This window comes from Delphinapterus leucas, chromosome 1 (assembly GCF_059928025.1).
Source record: "Delphinapterus leucas isolate spDelLeu-1000000601 "Yukka" chromosome 1, BTC_Dleu_Yukka2, whole genome shotgun sequence".
Lineage (NCBI taxonomy): Eukaryota > Metazoa > Chordata > Mammalia > Artiodactyla > Monodontidae > Delphinapterus > Delphinapterus leucas.
Window position 1 is genome coordinate 36,849,143 of NC_143129.1, and position 16,488 is coordinate 36,865,630.

The 16,488-nt window shown below is 38.0% G+C and overlaps 1 protein-coding gene across 1 annotated transcript in view; it reads left to right on the forward strand.

Annotated features, from left to right (window-relative positions):
• Positions 1–15,791, forward strand: part of LOC111170796 (centrosomal protein of 78 kDa-like) — a 56,053-nt gene extending 40,262 nt beyond the window's left edge. The window contains 4 exon segments of the mRNA XM_089912415.1: positions 9,060–9,226; positions 10,056–10,227; positions 11,136–11,392; positions 11,394–15,791. Coding sequence (XP_089768541.1) covers positions 9,060–9,226; positions 10,056–10,227; positions 11,136–11,392; positions 11,394–11,682 — 885 coding nt within the window. The 3' untranslated portion in view covers positions 11,683–15,791.
• The last annotated feature ends 697 nt before the right edge of the window (positions 15,792–16,488 follow it).

The window sequence follows — 16,488 nt, forward strand, 5'->3', positions numbered from 1 at the left end:
TTTGAAAACAGTGAAACTGGCGAGAGCTAGGGCAGCTAGTGTGAGTTTTTACACCCTAGAAAATTGTGTTTGGGGGGGATCCTATTACAGTTACTCCCCGCTTTTTCCTGCATAAGAAACCAATCAATAGTTGACTTCAGGGAGCTTCCTGCACTCATTCTTAAATAGAAAATAACTGTCATTTGCCTGATAGTTGAGTAAAGCTTCCAACATGAGAGGGGGAAAAAGAGTGAAAACATATCCTAGTAGGACCAGGGACAATTTAGGGAACAAAATAATTTAAGAAAAAACCCTAATTAGTATCCTGAGAGAGGTTTAAAAAGAGCTACCAACTATAAAATAAGATTAGGGTGTTAATTAAAAAGAGAATGGTCAGAAAGCAAGAGAGGTCTCTTGGAAATGAAAATATGGTTGCTGAAATAAATTCAGTAGGAATCTAAAAAATTTCTCATTATATAAAAAAGAAAGACACAATGGAAAATGTAATAGCAATAAGTTAGAGAGGCTGCATCTGGGAGATGCAACATGTAACTATTAGAAACTCCAGACCCAGAAAAAAAATGGAGGAAAGCTGTCAAAGGGCAACAAAATTCCCCACAGCTGAAAGTAGACATCAGGCCTCAGACTGAAAATAGTTACTCAAGTTTTGAGCGAGATGAACAAGAATAGACTCACACCTAGGCACCCTTCATTGTGAAACTTTAAAATACTGAAAAAATAAATTAACATACAATAAAATACTGAGAGGATACATCCATTCCAGAGAGAAAAGTACTGATCACCTAAAAAAAAATGTTAAAATCTGACTTTATCATACTTGTCATCAGCACCATGGATCCTGGAAGGCATTAGAAAGATACCGCCAAAGTTTTTCAGGCACATAATTTTCACCCTAGGGGTTTGTATCCAGCCAAACTATCAGTCATAAGTGGAGGCTGAAGAAGATACTTTGTACACAAAGATATTTGAAAAATTGACCTCCTGTGCTACACCTTAAGCTATTTATAGAAAGAATCCAGCAATATGAGGCAATAAACCAAGAAGTAGGGTAATAGGGGATTCAGTGCAGAGAGCAGCTAGTCTAGATTGGAGAGGCTTCTATCCATTGTGTGACTGAGAGCTTAGAAACACCTTGAGGCATATTGTACTTACTAGCTATTAGGCACTGTTGGAAGGGAGGAGGGAGAGGAAGAGGAGAAGGAACTTGAACTCCAGAGGACAAAAGGCTATACTGACATAAACCTGAAGCAAACTAAGCTATGGTTGATTTTTAACGTACTATTGGTGAGGAAGAGAAGAATCCACTTAAACTTGACACTATAGATGTCCCCCTTTTCAGTGACACACAGGGGTAATGACAACCTATCTAATTTGTTGTCCAAACCAGAACTTGTCCAAACTCCTTACACTTCAATAGTGTAAGGAGGCGCTCTAATGTTGTAACATCAGGACAGCAGGTATAAACTGGAACAGCCCAAGGCGGCTTGGGGTATGTGGTCACCCTGCACAAGGGCAGTGACACTGACACAGTATGGAACGAGGTGTAGTCTATACACAGAGACAGTACATCTGCAGTGGGCAATATTAATTTCATTGTAATAATGGCAATACTGTCTTGGTTTGCAGCTTTTATTGTCAACTTGCATGTAATAACAAATAACTAACCTAAACTATACTTAGTATGTATTTGCATTAACTTGGTATGTACTGAAATGTACTAGTATGTACTTAGTATATATTAGGCTCTAAGTGTTTTTGCATATATCAACTCATTTAATCCGCTGTATAGCCTTATGATGTTGATGCTAATATCATTCCCACTTTTGTGAAAAGGAAGCTAAGACAGGGTAGGAACTTGCCCAGGCTGTACCTAAATTAGGGTTGGATTGAGGCTTTGAGTTTAGGTTCTCTGCCTGTTGTCTTAAACCTTACTCCTTACTGACTCTTGAATAACAGAAGACTTAACTGCACATAGAACAGGATGTAAATTTCAACTTTGACAACGTAAAAGCTAGGTTTGGAAGGTAGACAGGAGGTAGAAAAAAGGGAAGATGGTATGAATGTCCTCATTTTAGAAAGCGTGACGTTGAGAGAGTTTATAGTTGATCAACAATGTAGGTTTTTAAGTATATCACTACAAGTCCAAGAGATCATGAGCAGTGGAATAACTAATAATGACATAACTTTACTGAGCAGTGTGGACATAGGAAGAGTGTAAAGGAACTAAACCCTTACTTAGTAAAATAGAAAGTGAACAGATAATGCCTCCAATTTAGTCAGAAAATGGTCATGTAAGAGTATTACTTGGAAATGGAGAAGAATTCAAAATAACAGTTGGACCTCCCTGGTGTCGCAGAGGTTAATAATCTGCCTTCCAAGGCAGGGGACACGGGTTCGAGCCCTGGTCCGGGAAGATCCCACAGGCCGCAGAGCAACGAAGCCTGTGTGCCACAACTACGGAGCCTGCGCTCTAGAGCCTGTGAGCCACAACTACTGAGCCCACGTGCCACAACTACTAAAGCCCGCTCGCCTAGATCCTGTGCTTCACGACAAGAGAAGCCACTGCAATGAAGAGTAGCCCCCGCTCACCGCAACTAGAGAAAGCCAGCACGCAGCAACGAAGACCCAACTCAGCCAAAAAAAAAAAATAATAATAATAATAAAATAACAATAGTTGACGTAAACCTCATAAAAAAGGAAATCCAAACAGCCAGTAAACACAGAAAAGTATACGACTTCATTAAGTAATAAGAGAAAAGTGAGTCAAAACCAATGAAACTACATGCCAGTCAGTTTGACAAATACATAAATAAAGTGTGGTAGTATCAGGTATTGTAGACCTGGAGTACTATGGGAATCCTCTACCCTGCTTATACTGGAGTATAAATCAACACAACTACTTTGGAAAGCATTTAGCACTCTCCATGAACTGAAGGTATATAAATAGCCTGTGAGCCAGCAGCCCTCACCCCCGCCCTGTGTAAATGCACCAGAATAACCGGTACAGCAGGATTCCTGTCCATGATTTGCATTAGCACAAACTGAAAACAAACCAAATGTCCATTAAGGGTCAAAAATTTAATAAATTATGTGTATTCGTACAGTGGGAAAACTATCAAGCAATAAAATTGAATGAACTAGAGCTACAGGCTGCAATGTGGATGAATTTTTTAAACCAATGTTGAGTGAAAGAAATAAGATAGAAAAGACTTCATATACTATGATCCTCTACACAAAGTTAGATGTTGACAAAACTAAACTCTTTTGTTAGGGATGCATGCAGGTTAAAGGAAAGGATTGTCAAGTAATGAGGATGGTGTTTAACTGGGAAGAGAGAAGGAGATTGTGATGGGAAAAGGATATGGGGGGGGGTTGAGATGCTGACAAGTATCAATACTTTCAGATTCGAGTAGTGGTTATGTAAGTATTCTTTTTTTATTTGTCACATTGACAATTTTGTCCTGAGCACTTCTCAGTACACATTATTGTATTTTACAATTAAAAGCCTGAGTAAAGAATTGGTCGCTTCTTGAGTGCTGGATGTGGGAGTGGGATGAGACTATTTCATTTTAAGCCCTTCACTACTGTTTGCGTTCACATGTTATTCATTCAGCGTTAATTGAACATATGCTGTGTACCAAGCACTCTTCTGATTTTATATGTGTTTTAACTCATGTAATCCTCACAAGAGCTCTGTGATGTGGGAGCTTATCTCCATTTTATAGATGAGGAAGTTGAGACCTAGAGTTATAGAACTTGTCCAAGGTTATATAGCTAATGGGTAGTGCCAGGCCCATTTGCCTCAGAGAATCTGAATTTTTACAATATAATCTAAAAGAGAAATTTAATTGCTAATTATAAGAAAAAAAATTGCACATTAAAGAAGATGACAAGTTTTCATCTATCCAGTTAGAGAAAAACACAGTCTGTCTTTCACACACGTACATCTTGTATTGGCAGGGATTTTCCTTATTAAGCAATTATTTATTGACCATCTACGTTGTGCTAGGCACAGGTGCTGGGGATAAACAATAAAATACACCCCCTATCTTCAAATAACTTGCACTCTACGTGAGGAAATAAGCCAACAGTTGTAGTAGAGGTTATATACCAAGTGATACATCGCTGATGGCAGTATAAAATCTCAGAAATCTTTTGGAAAGAAGTTTGGAGATAGCTACCTCAGAGCCTTAAAAATGTTCATTTGCTTTGATCTCAAACTCATTTTTATGGATTTATTGTAAGAACGTATTCTCAATATGGAAAAAAGCTTTCATGCATAAAAACGGTTATTGTCTGATAATATTGAAAAGTTGGAAAGGATTTAAATGTGTAAAATGGTTAACCAGTAAACCCACTCAGTGGAATATTTTGTAGCCCACACACACAAAAAATCAAGGTTATGAATCCCCTGATTATATGAGAAATGATTGATTTCAATGTTAAATGGAGAAAAGTTGAACATAAAATTTGATATCCAATATGATGGGAGCTTTGTCCCAGAAAAATCACCCTAGCCGGTGTACAGAAGGGAGGAAGGGGAGCAGATGACAGGAAGGAAAATTATTCCAAAGCCTTATCATTAGTCTTACTTAAGTAATAGAATATCAAGCAATTTTACTTTCTAACTTTTTTGGTTCCATATTTCCATGTAAGGGACATGAATTATGAATACTTTGTAGGAGGACGGTATACTTTTTCACAAAAATTTAACACTGTGTTCTAATTCCCTCCATTAGAGGGAGAAACTGTTGCATGTAATTGCACTTTGATGTGCTATTTAGAACCAGTCAGGAATTTTAGTCTACTTTTCTCTGACTGTGGTGAGGGTTTTTTGTTTGTTTGCTTATTTGTTTAGAATTTCTTTGAAATCAGTTTTAGGAGATTGATTAAACCATCATATTAAAAGTAGAGGAATTTTGCAATTTTTTTTCCTTTTTCCCCATTGAAAACTTGACTGGCTTTAGTAATGAAACATTAAAGAATTTGAAGTTCTTAGACTCTCAATTTTTTAAACATGTTCTGAATATAAAAATATATGTTCATTGAGCAAATGTTTGTAAACAATGAACAGCTTCTTGAAGGAAATAGAAGCCACCTCTGCATGTACACACACCTAATCTGCTCTTTTGTCCTAAAGAAGTATCAAAAATATTTTGCCATGTCACTAAATACTCTTCTACATCAGAGAATTTGATTAAGCTTATGCATCATCTCCCAGGAAAAACGCACAGATATATTATGAATGTAGAACTCCTGAAGCCCATTCATTAACTCTGGTTGAGACCTCTTGTCATTCTTTTCTTAGTGGCTTCATAGCGCATTCCTTCAGACGGTGAGCTGTTTTTCTCTAAGCCAGTCCCAATTTGGAGGCTCTTAGCTTTCTTCTAGGGTTTGGTTATAAACAATCTTATGATATCATGTTGGTAGATAAATCTTTGCCCACATCTTTGATTTCCTTAGGGTAAACTCCTGATGTAGGATTGTTGTTAGGTACCAAGAGCTACTCTCCAGAAAGTGATACCAGTTCCTCTCCCAATGATGGCATATAATAGAGTTCCTCATTCTTTAAGTGATGGTTCAAAGCAGTTAAAAGGTATAAATATACAGTACTGTTTTCATAAGTATAGGAATTCTGGTTGTTTATCGCTGCATAAGAAACCACCCCGAAACAGTGGCCTAAAACAATGACAGTCATTTATTTTGTTCACGAACCTGGAGGTTGAGTAGAATATTAATTCTTTTACTACACTCTTACTGACTGAAAACAATACCTATTTGACTAGCTCACAGTTCTGCAGGTCAGAAGTCCAGGCACAGCGTGACTGGGTTTCCTGCTCAGATACACACGGGAACATGTGGGTTCCCTCCTGAGAGTGTTAAAGCACGTGAAATTTAAGTGTAAGACATTGAGCCCCAAACGTTGGATGTTCACCATAGTTTGTGTGGGTCACAGAGCTGAAATCAAGATGTCAGTCTGGCTGTGTTAGCATCCAGAGGCTCTGGGAAAGAATGGCTCCAAGATTCTTCGGCTTGTTGGCATAATTCAGATTCTGCAGTTGCAGGACAGAGGTCCCCATTTCCTTGCTGGCTGTCATTCGGGGGACAGTCTCAGCTCCTAGAGGCCTCTCACTTGCCTTCCCTGCCACAGCTTTGGACTTCTTCAGAGCCAGCAATGGAGAGTCTCCCTCTTGTCCCTTTTGTACTTCAATTCAGGAAGAGTTCAGATCCTTTTCATGGGGTGCCTGAGTAGGTCACATCCACCTAGAATAATCTCCCTATCTTAAAAAAATCAACTGATTTTGAACCTTAATTCCGTCTGCAAAATCCCTTCACTGCAGCACCTAGATCTAGAGGTTGATTGGATAAGTGGAAGGTTTGTGTACTTCAGTAAGTAGGAGTCTTAGCGGCTCTGTTAGAATTCTGCCTATTGCAAGCAGTGTCCCCACTTCACGGACCGAAGTGTCTTATTTCCTGAAACTCCTAAGAGAGTTTATCAGTGTTCATTTTATTTCAGTGACCTTGGTGAATGGGAAGACAACCACCTCTGTGAGCAGGAATGGCACCCAGCTTCCTGAGTCCACAGTGTGGCTCTGCTACTTAGTGGTGTGACCTTGGCTGTGCTGCTCTACTTACTCTACTTCTCTGCCTCTGTTTCCCTCATCTGTAAAATAACATGGAGTTAGTGATTGTTCTTTCCTCGTACAGTTTTTTTTTTTTTTAAATAAATTAATTTTATTTATCTATTTTGGCCTGCGCTGGGTGTTTGATACTGCTCTCGGGCTTTCTCTACTTGCGTCGAGCAAGGGCTACTCTTCGTAGTGGTGTGCGGGCTTCTCATCGCGGTGGTTTCTCTTGTTGCGGAGCACGGGCTCTAGGCGCGCAGGCTTCAGTAGTCGTGGCACGCGGGCTCAGTAGTTGTGACTCGGGGGCTCTAGAGCGTAGGTTCAGTAGTCGTGGCGCACGGGCTTAGTTGCTCCGAGGCACGTGGGATCTCTCCGGACCAGGGCTCGAACCCGTGTCCCCTGCACTGGCAGGCGGGTTCTTAACCACTGCTCCATCAGGGAAGCCCTCTCTTAGGGTTTTGATGATTAGATTTAATGCCCAGGGAACTCCAGGAACAGTGCTTGACTGTAAATTGCTTTAAAAGTGATTACTTTTGGAGCTTCTCTGGTGGTGCAGTGGTTGAGAGTCCGCCTGCCTGCCGATGCAGGGGACACGGGTTCATGCCCGATCTGGGGAAGATCCCACTTGCCGTGGAGTGGCTGGGCCCGTCAGCCATGGCCGCTGAGCCTGCGCGTCCGGAGCCTGTGCTCCGCAACGGGAGAGGCCCGTGTACCGCAATAAAAAAAAAAAAGTGATTACTTTTTTAAAAAATGCTTTTGAATCTGCAGTTAATGCAATTCAGGTGTGTTAAGCATGTTCATTAATAGGACTTCCTACTATAAAGAGACCCACAAATAAAAATAGAACTTTTCTTTCTTGTTCTTAACTATTTATTTCTGACTTGCTATGTTATACGCATATATGCCTTTTATGATGGGCTGCCACAAATTTATGTTGGAAAAAGTGGAATTTAAATAAGTCTTTACTATGTTAATTTGATAGATTTTGATAATTCATTTCACTAGCATGGTATGATATTACCAGTAGCAGACTAAAATCTGAGTTCACTTCTGGCTCTGCCCCTAAATCCTGATGAGTCCTATAGCTGGAAAGGCTTTTGGATATTATACTATGAATTAGTTTTAACATTTACTCTGTTTAGGAAAAACTGGAGGAGTGCCTAAAGCAGTTAAAGGAGGAAAGAGTAATAAGACTTAAGGCTGATAAATGAGTCAATGAAGTAAACAATTTCTTATACTTTTGGGAGTGTTTTGGTTTTATTTCGATTTGATTTTAATCCATATACACATAGTTTGTAAACTTTAAAACTGTAATATGTTGCAAATTGGTTGTATCATATGGACTTTTGCATTTACTGGTATTTAGTGATCATATGATCTATATTCCAGAAAGCATGTTTTTAAAAATGTGAAAATCTCGTTTTGTGTGTGTGTGTGCGCGCGCTTTCTTATGACATTAGCTTATGTTCTGTTCATGATTCTTTGATTCAAGAAAGCACTTTTTGTGCATATACTATATATACAGTAGCATAAAAGACATAATGAGACTCTCCTGGCAATGAATTAGGAAAGTGAATCATTTAAATAAATTTAAGATATTGGAAAACTTCTAAGAATGCAATGAAAGATAAAATTATATACTATAAGAATTACATCAGGTAATGTGCATGAAAGCAGGGCATAATCTAAAAAGTTCTATCTAAATTAAATATACTTTATCAGAGGTTGAGCGTAGGGAGCAATTTTTCAAAGTGCATCCACTGGATTGGCGGACACTCATTCAATAAATGGTGAGCACCTGCTTATATAAGGCAAAAGGGGCATCATGAACATAACAGCCTTTCTGAGAAATACTGGAGTTGAGCTTATAGGGGGCTTTAAGTGCATAGGTGATGGGCGGAAGGGGAAGAGTGCACGGGAGTGAATATTTTGAAGGAGCCAAAGAAAACATTGGTACATTTAATAAATTGGGTTGGGTATGATTTAGGACTTTTAAACGTAAGCATTAGATATTTTGCTCACTAAAGTTAATTCTTAACATCCAGCAGAGTTGTAATATGTTTTGTTCAGATCAGATTCTATAATTCACTTTCTAATTTAAGGGAAACTTAAAGCAGGTAATTTTCTAATGTGGAATGAGGCTCCGTTATGAATTGAACCAGTTAGAAATGTGATCTTTTGTGAAAGATCATTAATAAAACGATAACTTTGGTTTATTTATATACCACCTAAGCGTTATAGGAAACTTTGTTGGGTGCCTGGGGGTTTTGGTTATTATGTGATATGGTCTCTGTCTTTACTGGTGGAGAGTTAGCTTAATTACAGATTAATTACATTTTGAGTGTTTTAGTTTTGTTCCTTGAAACTAGGCAAGACTACTTTTGATGACAATGAGAAAAAATCATGTCAGACATTTTCCATCTTCTTTTATAGCTGGAACATGAAAATGCCCAGTTAAGAAATATAAATTTCTCTTTGTCTGAAGCCCTTCATGTCCACTCATTGACAAGCATGATCCTGGATGATGAAGGTGTTTTGGGCAGCATTGAGAATTCTTTTCAGAAGTTCCATGCTTTCTTGGATCTCCTTAAAGATGCTGGGTTAGTTCATTTCTCTTCATGGCGTTCTTCTCTTTGCGACTATAATGGTAGTTTGCTGAGGAACTGGAGCAATTTTCATCACTTACGTGGCTATATTTAGCCAAATTTAGTGTAATTATAGGTAATATAGTTGACGTTTTAAAAGGAGGAATTAAATTTTTTAAGAAATGCAAATAGGGGAGCCTGCTTTGGTAGAGTGGGGAGCCTATTATAAAAGAGTAACCTGTAGACAGAGTAATTAGTAGGTACAGTTTTTTGTACAGACTAAATTGAAGGCAGTTTTCACTGAAAATATTCGGGAATGGATAAGAATTTTCCTATCTTTCATTTACTTTGCTTGTTTGATAAGTTTGAATTAAAGTTCTTTTTGTCTTAGACATAAAAATTATTATTAATCTGTGGGGAAGATATAGGTCAGTGGTTCTCAACCGTGAGCAATTTTGCTGAAAGAGGGAAGTGGAGATTGATAGTTGATGGAGTGGTGTTTTGTCAGTGAATGAATTGGTGTTGGTGTTGGGAAGGAAGGAACAAACACATTCTTGGAAACTGGAGGAAAGGTGGTAAAGAAGTGTGGGAATGGAGGTGTGACTGGCAGTGGACGGGGTGCATGGTACATGTTGAAGCTGCTAGTGAGACAGTGGGATGTCTCCTAGAGGATGAGTCTGGAAAGGGCTGAGAATTTGGGGGAGAGAGAGGCTTGTAGTCTGGAGTAGGATGTTGGCTTTTAAGATTTTAGAAGTATTTCATGATTGTATGTCTGGGGAAATCTAAACTGCTCTTCTGTGATTATAATAACCTTTGTTTTTTCTCCTTTCCTCCTCTGGTCCAGGCTTGGGCAGCTGGCCACAATGGCTGGTATAGATCAGTCAGATTTTCATTTACTAGGTCGTCCCCAGATGAATTCTACTGTTAGTAGCCCACCTAAAGAAGAAAAGAAGGCACTTGAAGAAGAAAAATCAGAATCAAAGCAGAGTGCCCCAGGACCAATGCAAAATCTCCAAGTAAGTGAAGAGGACAGCACTTAAGGATTCTAAGAGTGATTAGCAAAAAGGAAATGACCAAGTCAGAGAGAAAATAATAATGGTCAGTCTCCAATAGTTCACATGCTCGGGAGCTAGAAGACTCTGGAGTCCTCTCCAAATCTGAGATTAGTAAATGTGGGCCCGTTTCATGATACTGTATTGTTGTACATAAGAAAACTGGAAGTTCTTTAGAAAATGTATGAGTTAAAGCAAACTCTCCTTAATGAAGAAAGAAAACATTACAGAAAATATCCCAAATTTTAAATTGTATAAATGTCTGTTCTATTCATATTTTATCTAGGTTTCTATTTGTATGCAGTCAGCTTAACAATGAAGGAACACTAATGGAGGTACACGTACTGATATAATTTTTAAAATAAGTAATCTTGACATAGCTGATACATAAGATATTACAGTGACTCACCTGGTCATGGGAATGGGAGGGGAAACCTGTCAGCTTTTCCTCCAGCCTCACTTGGAGCCCCCTTCGCCCAGCTCAGCCAATCTCAGACTGGTCTTGGGAACTGACAGTCTGGTCACAAACTATATTATATACTGTTTACATGTGCCTGGAGGATAGCAAAGAAATTAATTTTCTTACAGAGTAGGGTTTTATTTTTAGTGAGGGAAAGGAAATGGGTAATAACTACCCCAGTCACCAAAGTCTGAAAATGGAGCAGACATAGCCTTGGATATAGCTAGGTTAAGCTGCGAATCACTTGGCAGGATATAATTAGAGAAAAACTGGCTCTGAAATCTTCTGAATAATCAATTGACTGTGTTAATAATAAGATCACAGAGTAACACTGAAGTTTTGAACTCTACTTTTTAATGGTTGGCTTTGTTCATCACTGAATTTTTGTCTTGTCTTTTGTCTTTCCCTCCAGTTTCAGAAAATTACAGGTGATGCTGGGATTCCTTTGCCTGTCGACTCCTTCCATGTCCCAGTCTCTACTCAGGAGGCCTTAGAAACTTCCAAAGACAACCTGGGGGTCACAGTCACAGAGCAGCGGCAGGAGTCTTTTGAAGATTTCATTGCTAGAACATATTCTCCTTCAGCAGACGTCATTTCTGGAACTGGAAGTCAAAGAAAAGAAGAGGAATTACCTAGAAATAGCAGGTCTTCTTCAGAGAAAATGACCAGAGCAAAACTACTCTGCTAAGAAACAACCTGGGAAGGACCTGCATTCTTGCTCTGACTCACCTGTAAAGCAGAAAAGCAAAGGAATTGGGCAAAATAATTCTTTGCTTAATGAACCAATTAGAAGTGAGTCTTCGAAAAAACACATTTCTGTTAAGAAAGAGAGTACAACAGTGACTGTTTCTTCAAAGACAACTAAAAGTAAACTCAGTCTCCTAGAACATTATGAAAGTGATACTCTCTTGGATCTGACTGTGAATTTCCAGAAAGCATCCATATTCCATCATGCCTAACATAGGTCTAAATCTTTTAAAATTATGTTTTTGCCTTCAAATTTTAATAAATTACTTATGTTTTTATTATAGCATATGGTGTTTTAAAATACTTGACTGGAAGCCATTAGAGAAAGATTTATCTATACTTTTTTATTATAATGGAAGTTTTGGTGTATTTTTCCTTGTGACAGTTTGCACCATTCATTCAGCTAGTGTTTACTGAGGGCTTCATATGTACAGTACTTTACTTTTCTGGGTGCTATTGCTTTCAGCAGTGAACAAAATAAAGCTTTTACTCTCCTGGAACTAACACTCTGTGGTGGGGGAAAACATAAACAACAAAACAGGGTAAGGGGTAAAAAGAGATGGGATTAATAAATGGAATAGTTTTACCATTTGGTTAACTGTCAAACTATTATAAATCGTATGGCCAGAAGCCATTGACATATTTTAATTCACAATAACCAGAGAGCATCAAACAATTTACCAAGGCACTTAACCGTGTTTATGGATTACAGCAACACTATGAGGTAGGGAACTATTACCATCCCCATTTATAGATGAGGAGTCTGAGGAGACATTATGTAAGTTGCCCAGAATTACATAGCTGTAAGTAAGTGGGAAGCTGGGATGTGACCAGGACCCATGCTCTTTTTTTAATGTATGGACTTTATTATGTTTCATTTGTTTCTGATTTATGTGATTTTTTTTAAAGATTTTTTTTGATGTCGACTATTTTTAAAGTCTTTATAGAATTTGTTACAGTATTGCTTCTGTTTTATGTTTTGGTTTTTTGGCCGCAAGGCACGTGGGATCTTAGCTCCCTAACCGGGGATGGAACCCTCACCCCCTCCATTGGAAGGCAAAGTCTTAACCACCGGACCACTAGGGAAGTCCCCCTTCTGTGGTGATTTTTATGGCAGTTTTTTTAAATTTTATTTTTTATTGACGTATAGTAGAATTACAGTGTTGTGTTAATTACTGCTGCACAGAAAAGTGACTCAGTTATACATTTATATATTCTTTTTCATATTATTTTCCATTACGGTTTACCACAGGATATTGAATATAGTTCCCTGTGCTATACAGTAGGACCTTTTTGGGTTTTTTTTAAATACATCCACTTTTTTTTAAAATAAATGTATTTATTTTATTTTTGGCTGTGTTGGGTCTTCATTGCTACACGCGGGCTTTCTGTAGTTGCGGTGAGCGGGGGCTACTCTCCTATGTGGTGTGCAGGCTTCTCATTGTGGTGGCTTCTCTTGTTGCAGAGCACGGGCTCTAGGTGCATGGAGTTCAGTAGTTGTGGCACACAGGCTTCAGTAGTTGTGACTCGCAGGCTCTAGAGCGCAGGCTCAGTAGTTGTGGCAAAATAGTCAATAATTTAATACTGAATGGAGAATTAAGGACTCTAGAGCTAACCTTTGGAGAAAAGTAAGAACAGAAAAGATAAGATTTGGAACACTCATTATTCCTGTTTTCATATAACAGGGTTTCTTGTCATCCAACTATTCGTTATCTACATCCTAATTTTAAGGTGTCTATAGATTCCAGCCCTTCTAAGTCAGCAAACTGCTCATCCTGTTTCAGAAAATTACTCACTGATGGATTCATAACATAAACATAATACCATATAATAGAAATAAAATTCAACTTTAAAGTGAAATTCTGAATTTTAAAGATATAATATCATGAAGCCATTGTAAATAATATCAGAGATCTGCTTGGTTAAACATACAAAGCCATTGATAAATGAGGATGTGTAGTTAACAATTTAAAAAAGAGATACAATAGAAGTAAAAGAAAAAACAATTGAGTATCAAATAATTAAGAGAAGGCCTTGGAAAACTGTTGAATTTTTACCAGAATTAGCCCGTTTGAGCTGCTAACATTGAACATGCAGGGAAGGACAGTTTACTGTCCCATAAACCAGTTTTGCTGAAATAATCACTCAAAACAAAATGTAATTCTTTTTTTTTAATTGTGGCACTTGTGCTTAATTAAAATTTAACCTAAATTTTACTGGCTATAAGAGAAAATATACTGGATTCGTTTATATAATAACTTATTTTGACATAAATTTCAAATTAAAATTATTTTCAATTACTCTTCAGTCACTATTTACAGATGATTTTAAGTATATGGATTTTTTTTTTCATGTACAAATCATCCTTGAAAAATAAGGATTCTTTTACTTGAGTAGGACTTATCTTAATCCAGAGATCAGATCTAGGTCCAATAGACAAAATTTTAAAACTTAAAATTTTCTAATAGTAAAAGGCACTTAAAAGGTTAAAACCTCCTAACAGACCAGCATTCCGACTATAGAATCAGCCGATTTATGGGTAGTGAGCATTTTGTTATCAAAATACTCATCCACAGCTGAGTGAGCCTATAGCATGGATACATGGTAGATTTCTGTACCAGAAATTGGATGAGCTTGTGTGTGGATCTCCTTCCAAATGCTAAGATTTCAAGGGCTTAACTGAGACCAGAACAGCATTTTCCAAAGTTGCTAGAAACAGAGTCCTTTAAAATGTTCCACTGACAAAGGGTTGTAGAGCCAAATAAAGGTTAAAAACACCTCAGACCAAACTCTACTTAACAGTGAAATTCACAGAGCACATTATAGCTCATTCCACATCTCAAAAGTCCTGCAGTCACGAAACATGTTTAAATTTACTGAACCCAGGATTTCTCAAGTTTATTTTACTACAAAATCCTTTTTCTTACGTTTTTTTCTTTTTTGTTGACTTCCCATTCACTAATGTCCCATGGGAGCATAGGTGATATTCAAAATATTTAACAAACTTCAAGTGAAGGCACTAAACAATCAGAAGGCTGTCTGACTAATTAGACTGACCGTAAAACTAGTGTTCTTTGGATCACTATTTAGAGGAAAAATCTGGTTTAAAACTGAGATCTTAATTGATAATCTAATGCCATCAATCTGCAAAGTTGCCTTATAATTAGTAGGGTTTTTTTTTTCTTTTTTTTGTTTACAGTTGCTGGACTTAAAGTGTAGCTGATATAATGTAAATCATTTCCAAAAGGTCAAATGTATGATGTCACATGTTCTCTAGCATCAAATCCATTTCACTAAGTCTAAAATAATCTTTCAAGAGACGCAATATTTTTTTAACCCTGGAAGGTTCGGTTCTAATCTTAAAATAACTTAAAGACACTTTTCAAAACTAAACTAAAAATTGAAAAAATAAATAATAAGTAGAAAAGGGCAAGAGCTAAAGTAAGAGACATTTTCACTGGCCATTAAAAAAATTCTCTTCTTAAATCTGATTTTTAAAAATTAATAGAAAAGACTGGCAATTAACTTATTTTCCCTGGTGACTACTGCCTGTTTGGGGTGATACAAACATTTACCTAGATAACTGTGCTTTAGGAGTAATAAGAATTATATTTTTGGTCTCTGTCCCAGTTTCTGCCACAGAGTTTCTAAAACCCTTGGGATTTCCTAAGTGATGAGATGATAATGGTGTCTTTTGTTATGTTAACAAGGTGATCTTTGGAAAGCACCTAAGGATGGGAGCAGGCAGCCTGTGGAGCCAACCTTGTGATTAGAGGTTGGACCTTTCAGTCCCACCCCCTTGCCCTCAGGGCAGGGAAGAGCCACTCAAGACTGAGCTCAATCGCCCATGGCCAATGAGTTACTCAGTCACACCTGTGTACTGAAGCCTCCATAAACCCCCAAGGACAGGGTTCAGGGAGCCTCCCAGTTGGTGAGCACATGGAGATTTGGGGAGAGTGGGCTCCATCCATACTTTCTCCCCGTACCTCGTCCTATACATGTTCTCTATCTGGCTGTTGCTGAGTTTTATCATTTTATAATACACCGGTTAATCTAGTTAATAGAATATTTCTGTGAGTTCTGAGTCACTTGGGCAAATTAATTAAAGCTTAGAAGGGGGTCGTTGGAACCTCTGATCTGTGGTACAAGGGTCAGAAGCACAGGTGACAACATATACTTGGTGACTGGCACCTGAAGTGTGTGTGTGCATTCCTGCTGGACTGAGCCCTTAACATGTGAGATCTGATGCTATCTACAGGTAGATAGTGCCAGAATTGAGTTGAATTATAGGACACCCAGCCGTTTGAGCACTGCTACGCTCTCTCATTGGAAATGGGGTGCTCAGGACCACTTAATGCTTTCCAGGCTCTGGCTTCTGTGAATTCATGACAACAGTAACCTCTGAAACATACACATGTACCTTTGCCACAAAAAACTTCTGATAGACACATAAGAAATTAATAAAAGTTGCTAAGAAAGGGGGTAAGGGACCTAACATTGGTTGGATGAGGGGGAAAAATATTCCAGAAGGAATTACTACTACTATCTATCTTTTGATAGTATGTGATTTTTAAATATGTGATCTCATTAGATTTTCCAAATACAAATAAACAAGATAATTATCATTTTTTTAAAAAAAGGCTGAAGAAAATGTAGTTTTATATACTTCAGGAAAAAGAAAATTGAGGGAGGATTTGATTATAGTGTTCAGTAGGCCAAGAAATGTGAATAAAGAAAGAATTACTATAAAGGGGCCAGAAAAATGATTTAGGAGACAAGACTTTAGGAGACACTTTCTGATAAGCAGAGCAGTAACTCTTGCCCATTTCCTTTGTTTTTGGCCACGAATGGTTAAAGGCTCCTGTGAGAGGGCTACAAGGGGACTAGTGTCCACATCAAGTGGATAGCTTAGATCCTGATACCAACTACTGGAAATTATCCAGGGCCCAGGAAAGAAGTACTGGTAAGCTGCAGTTGCTGGCACGGTGCTTGGTAGATGTAGATATTTGTGGGTCTGC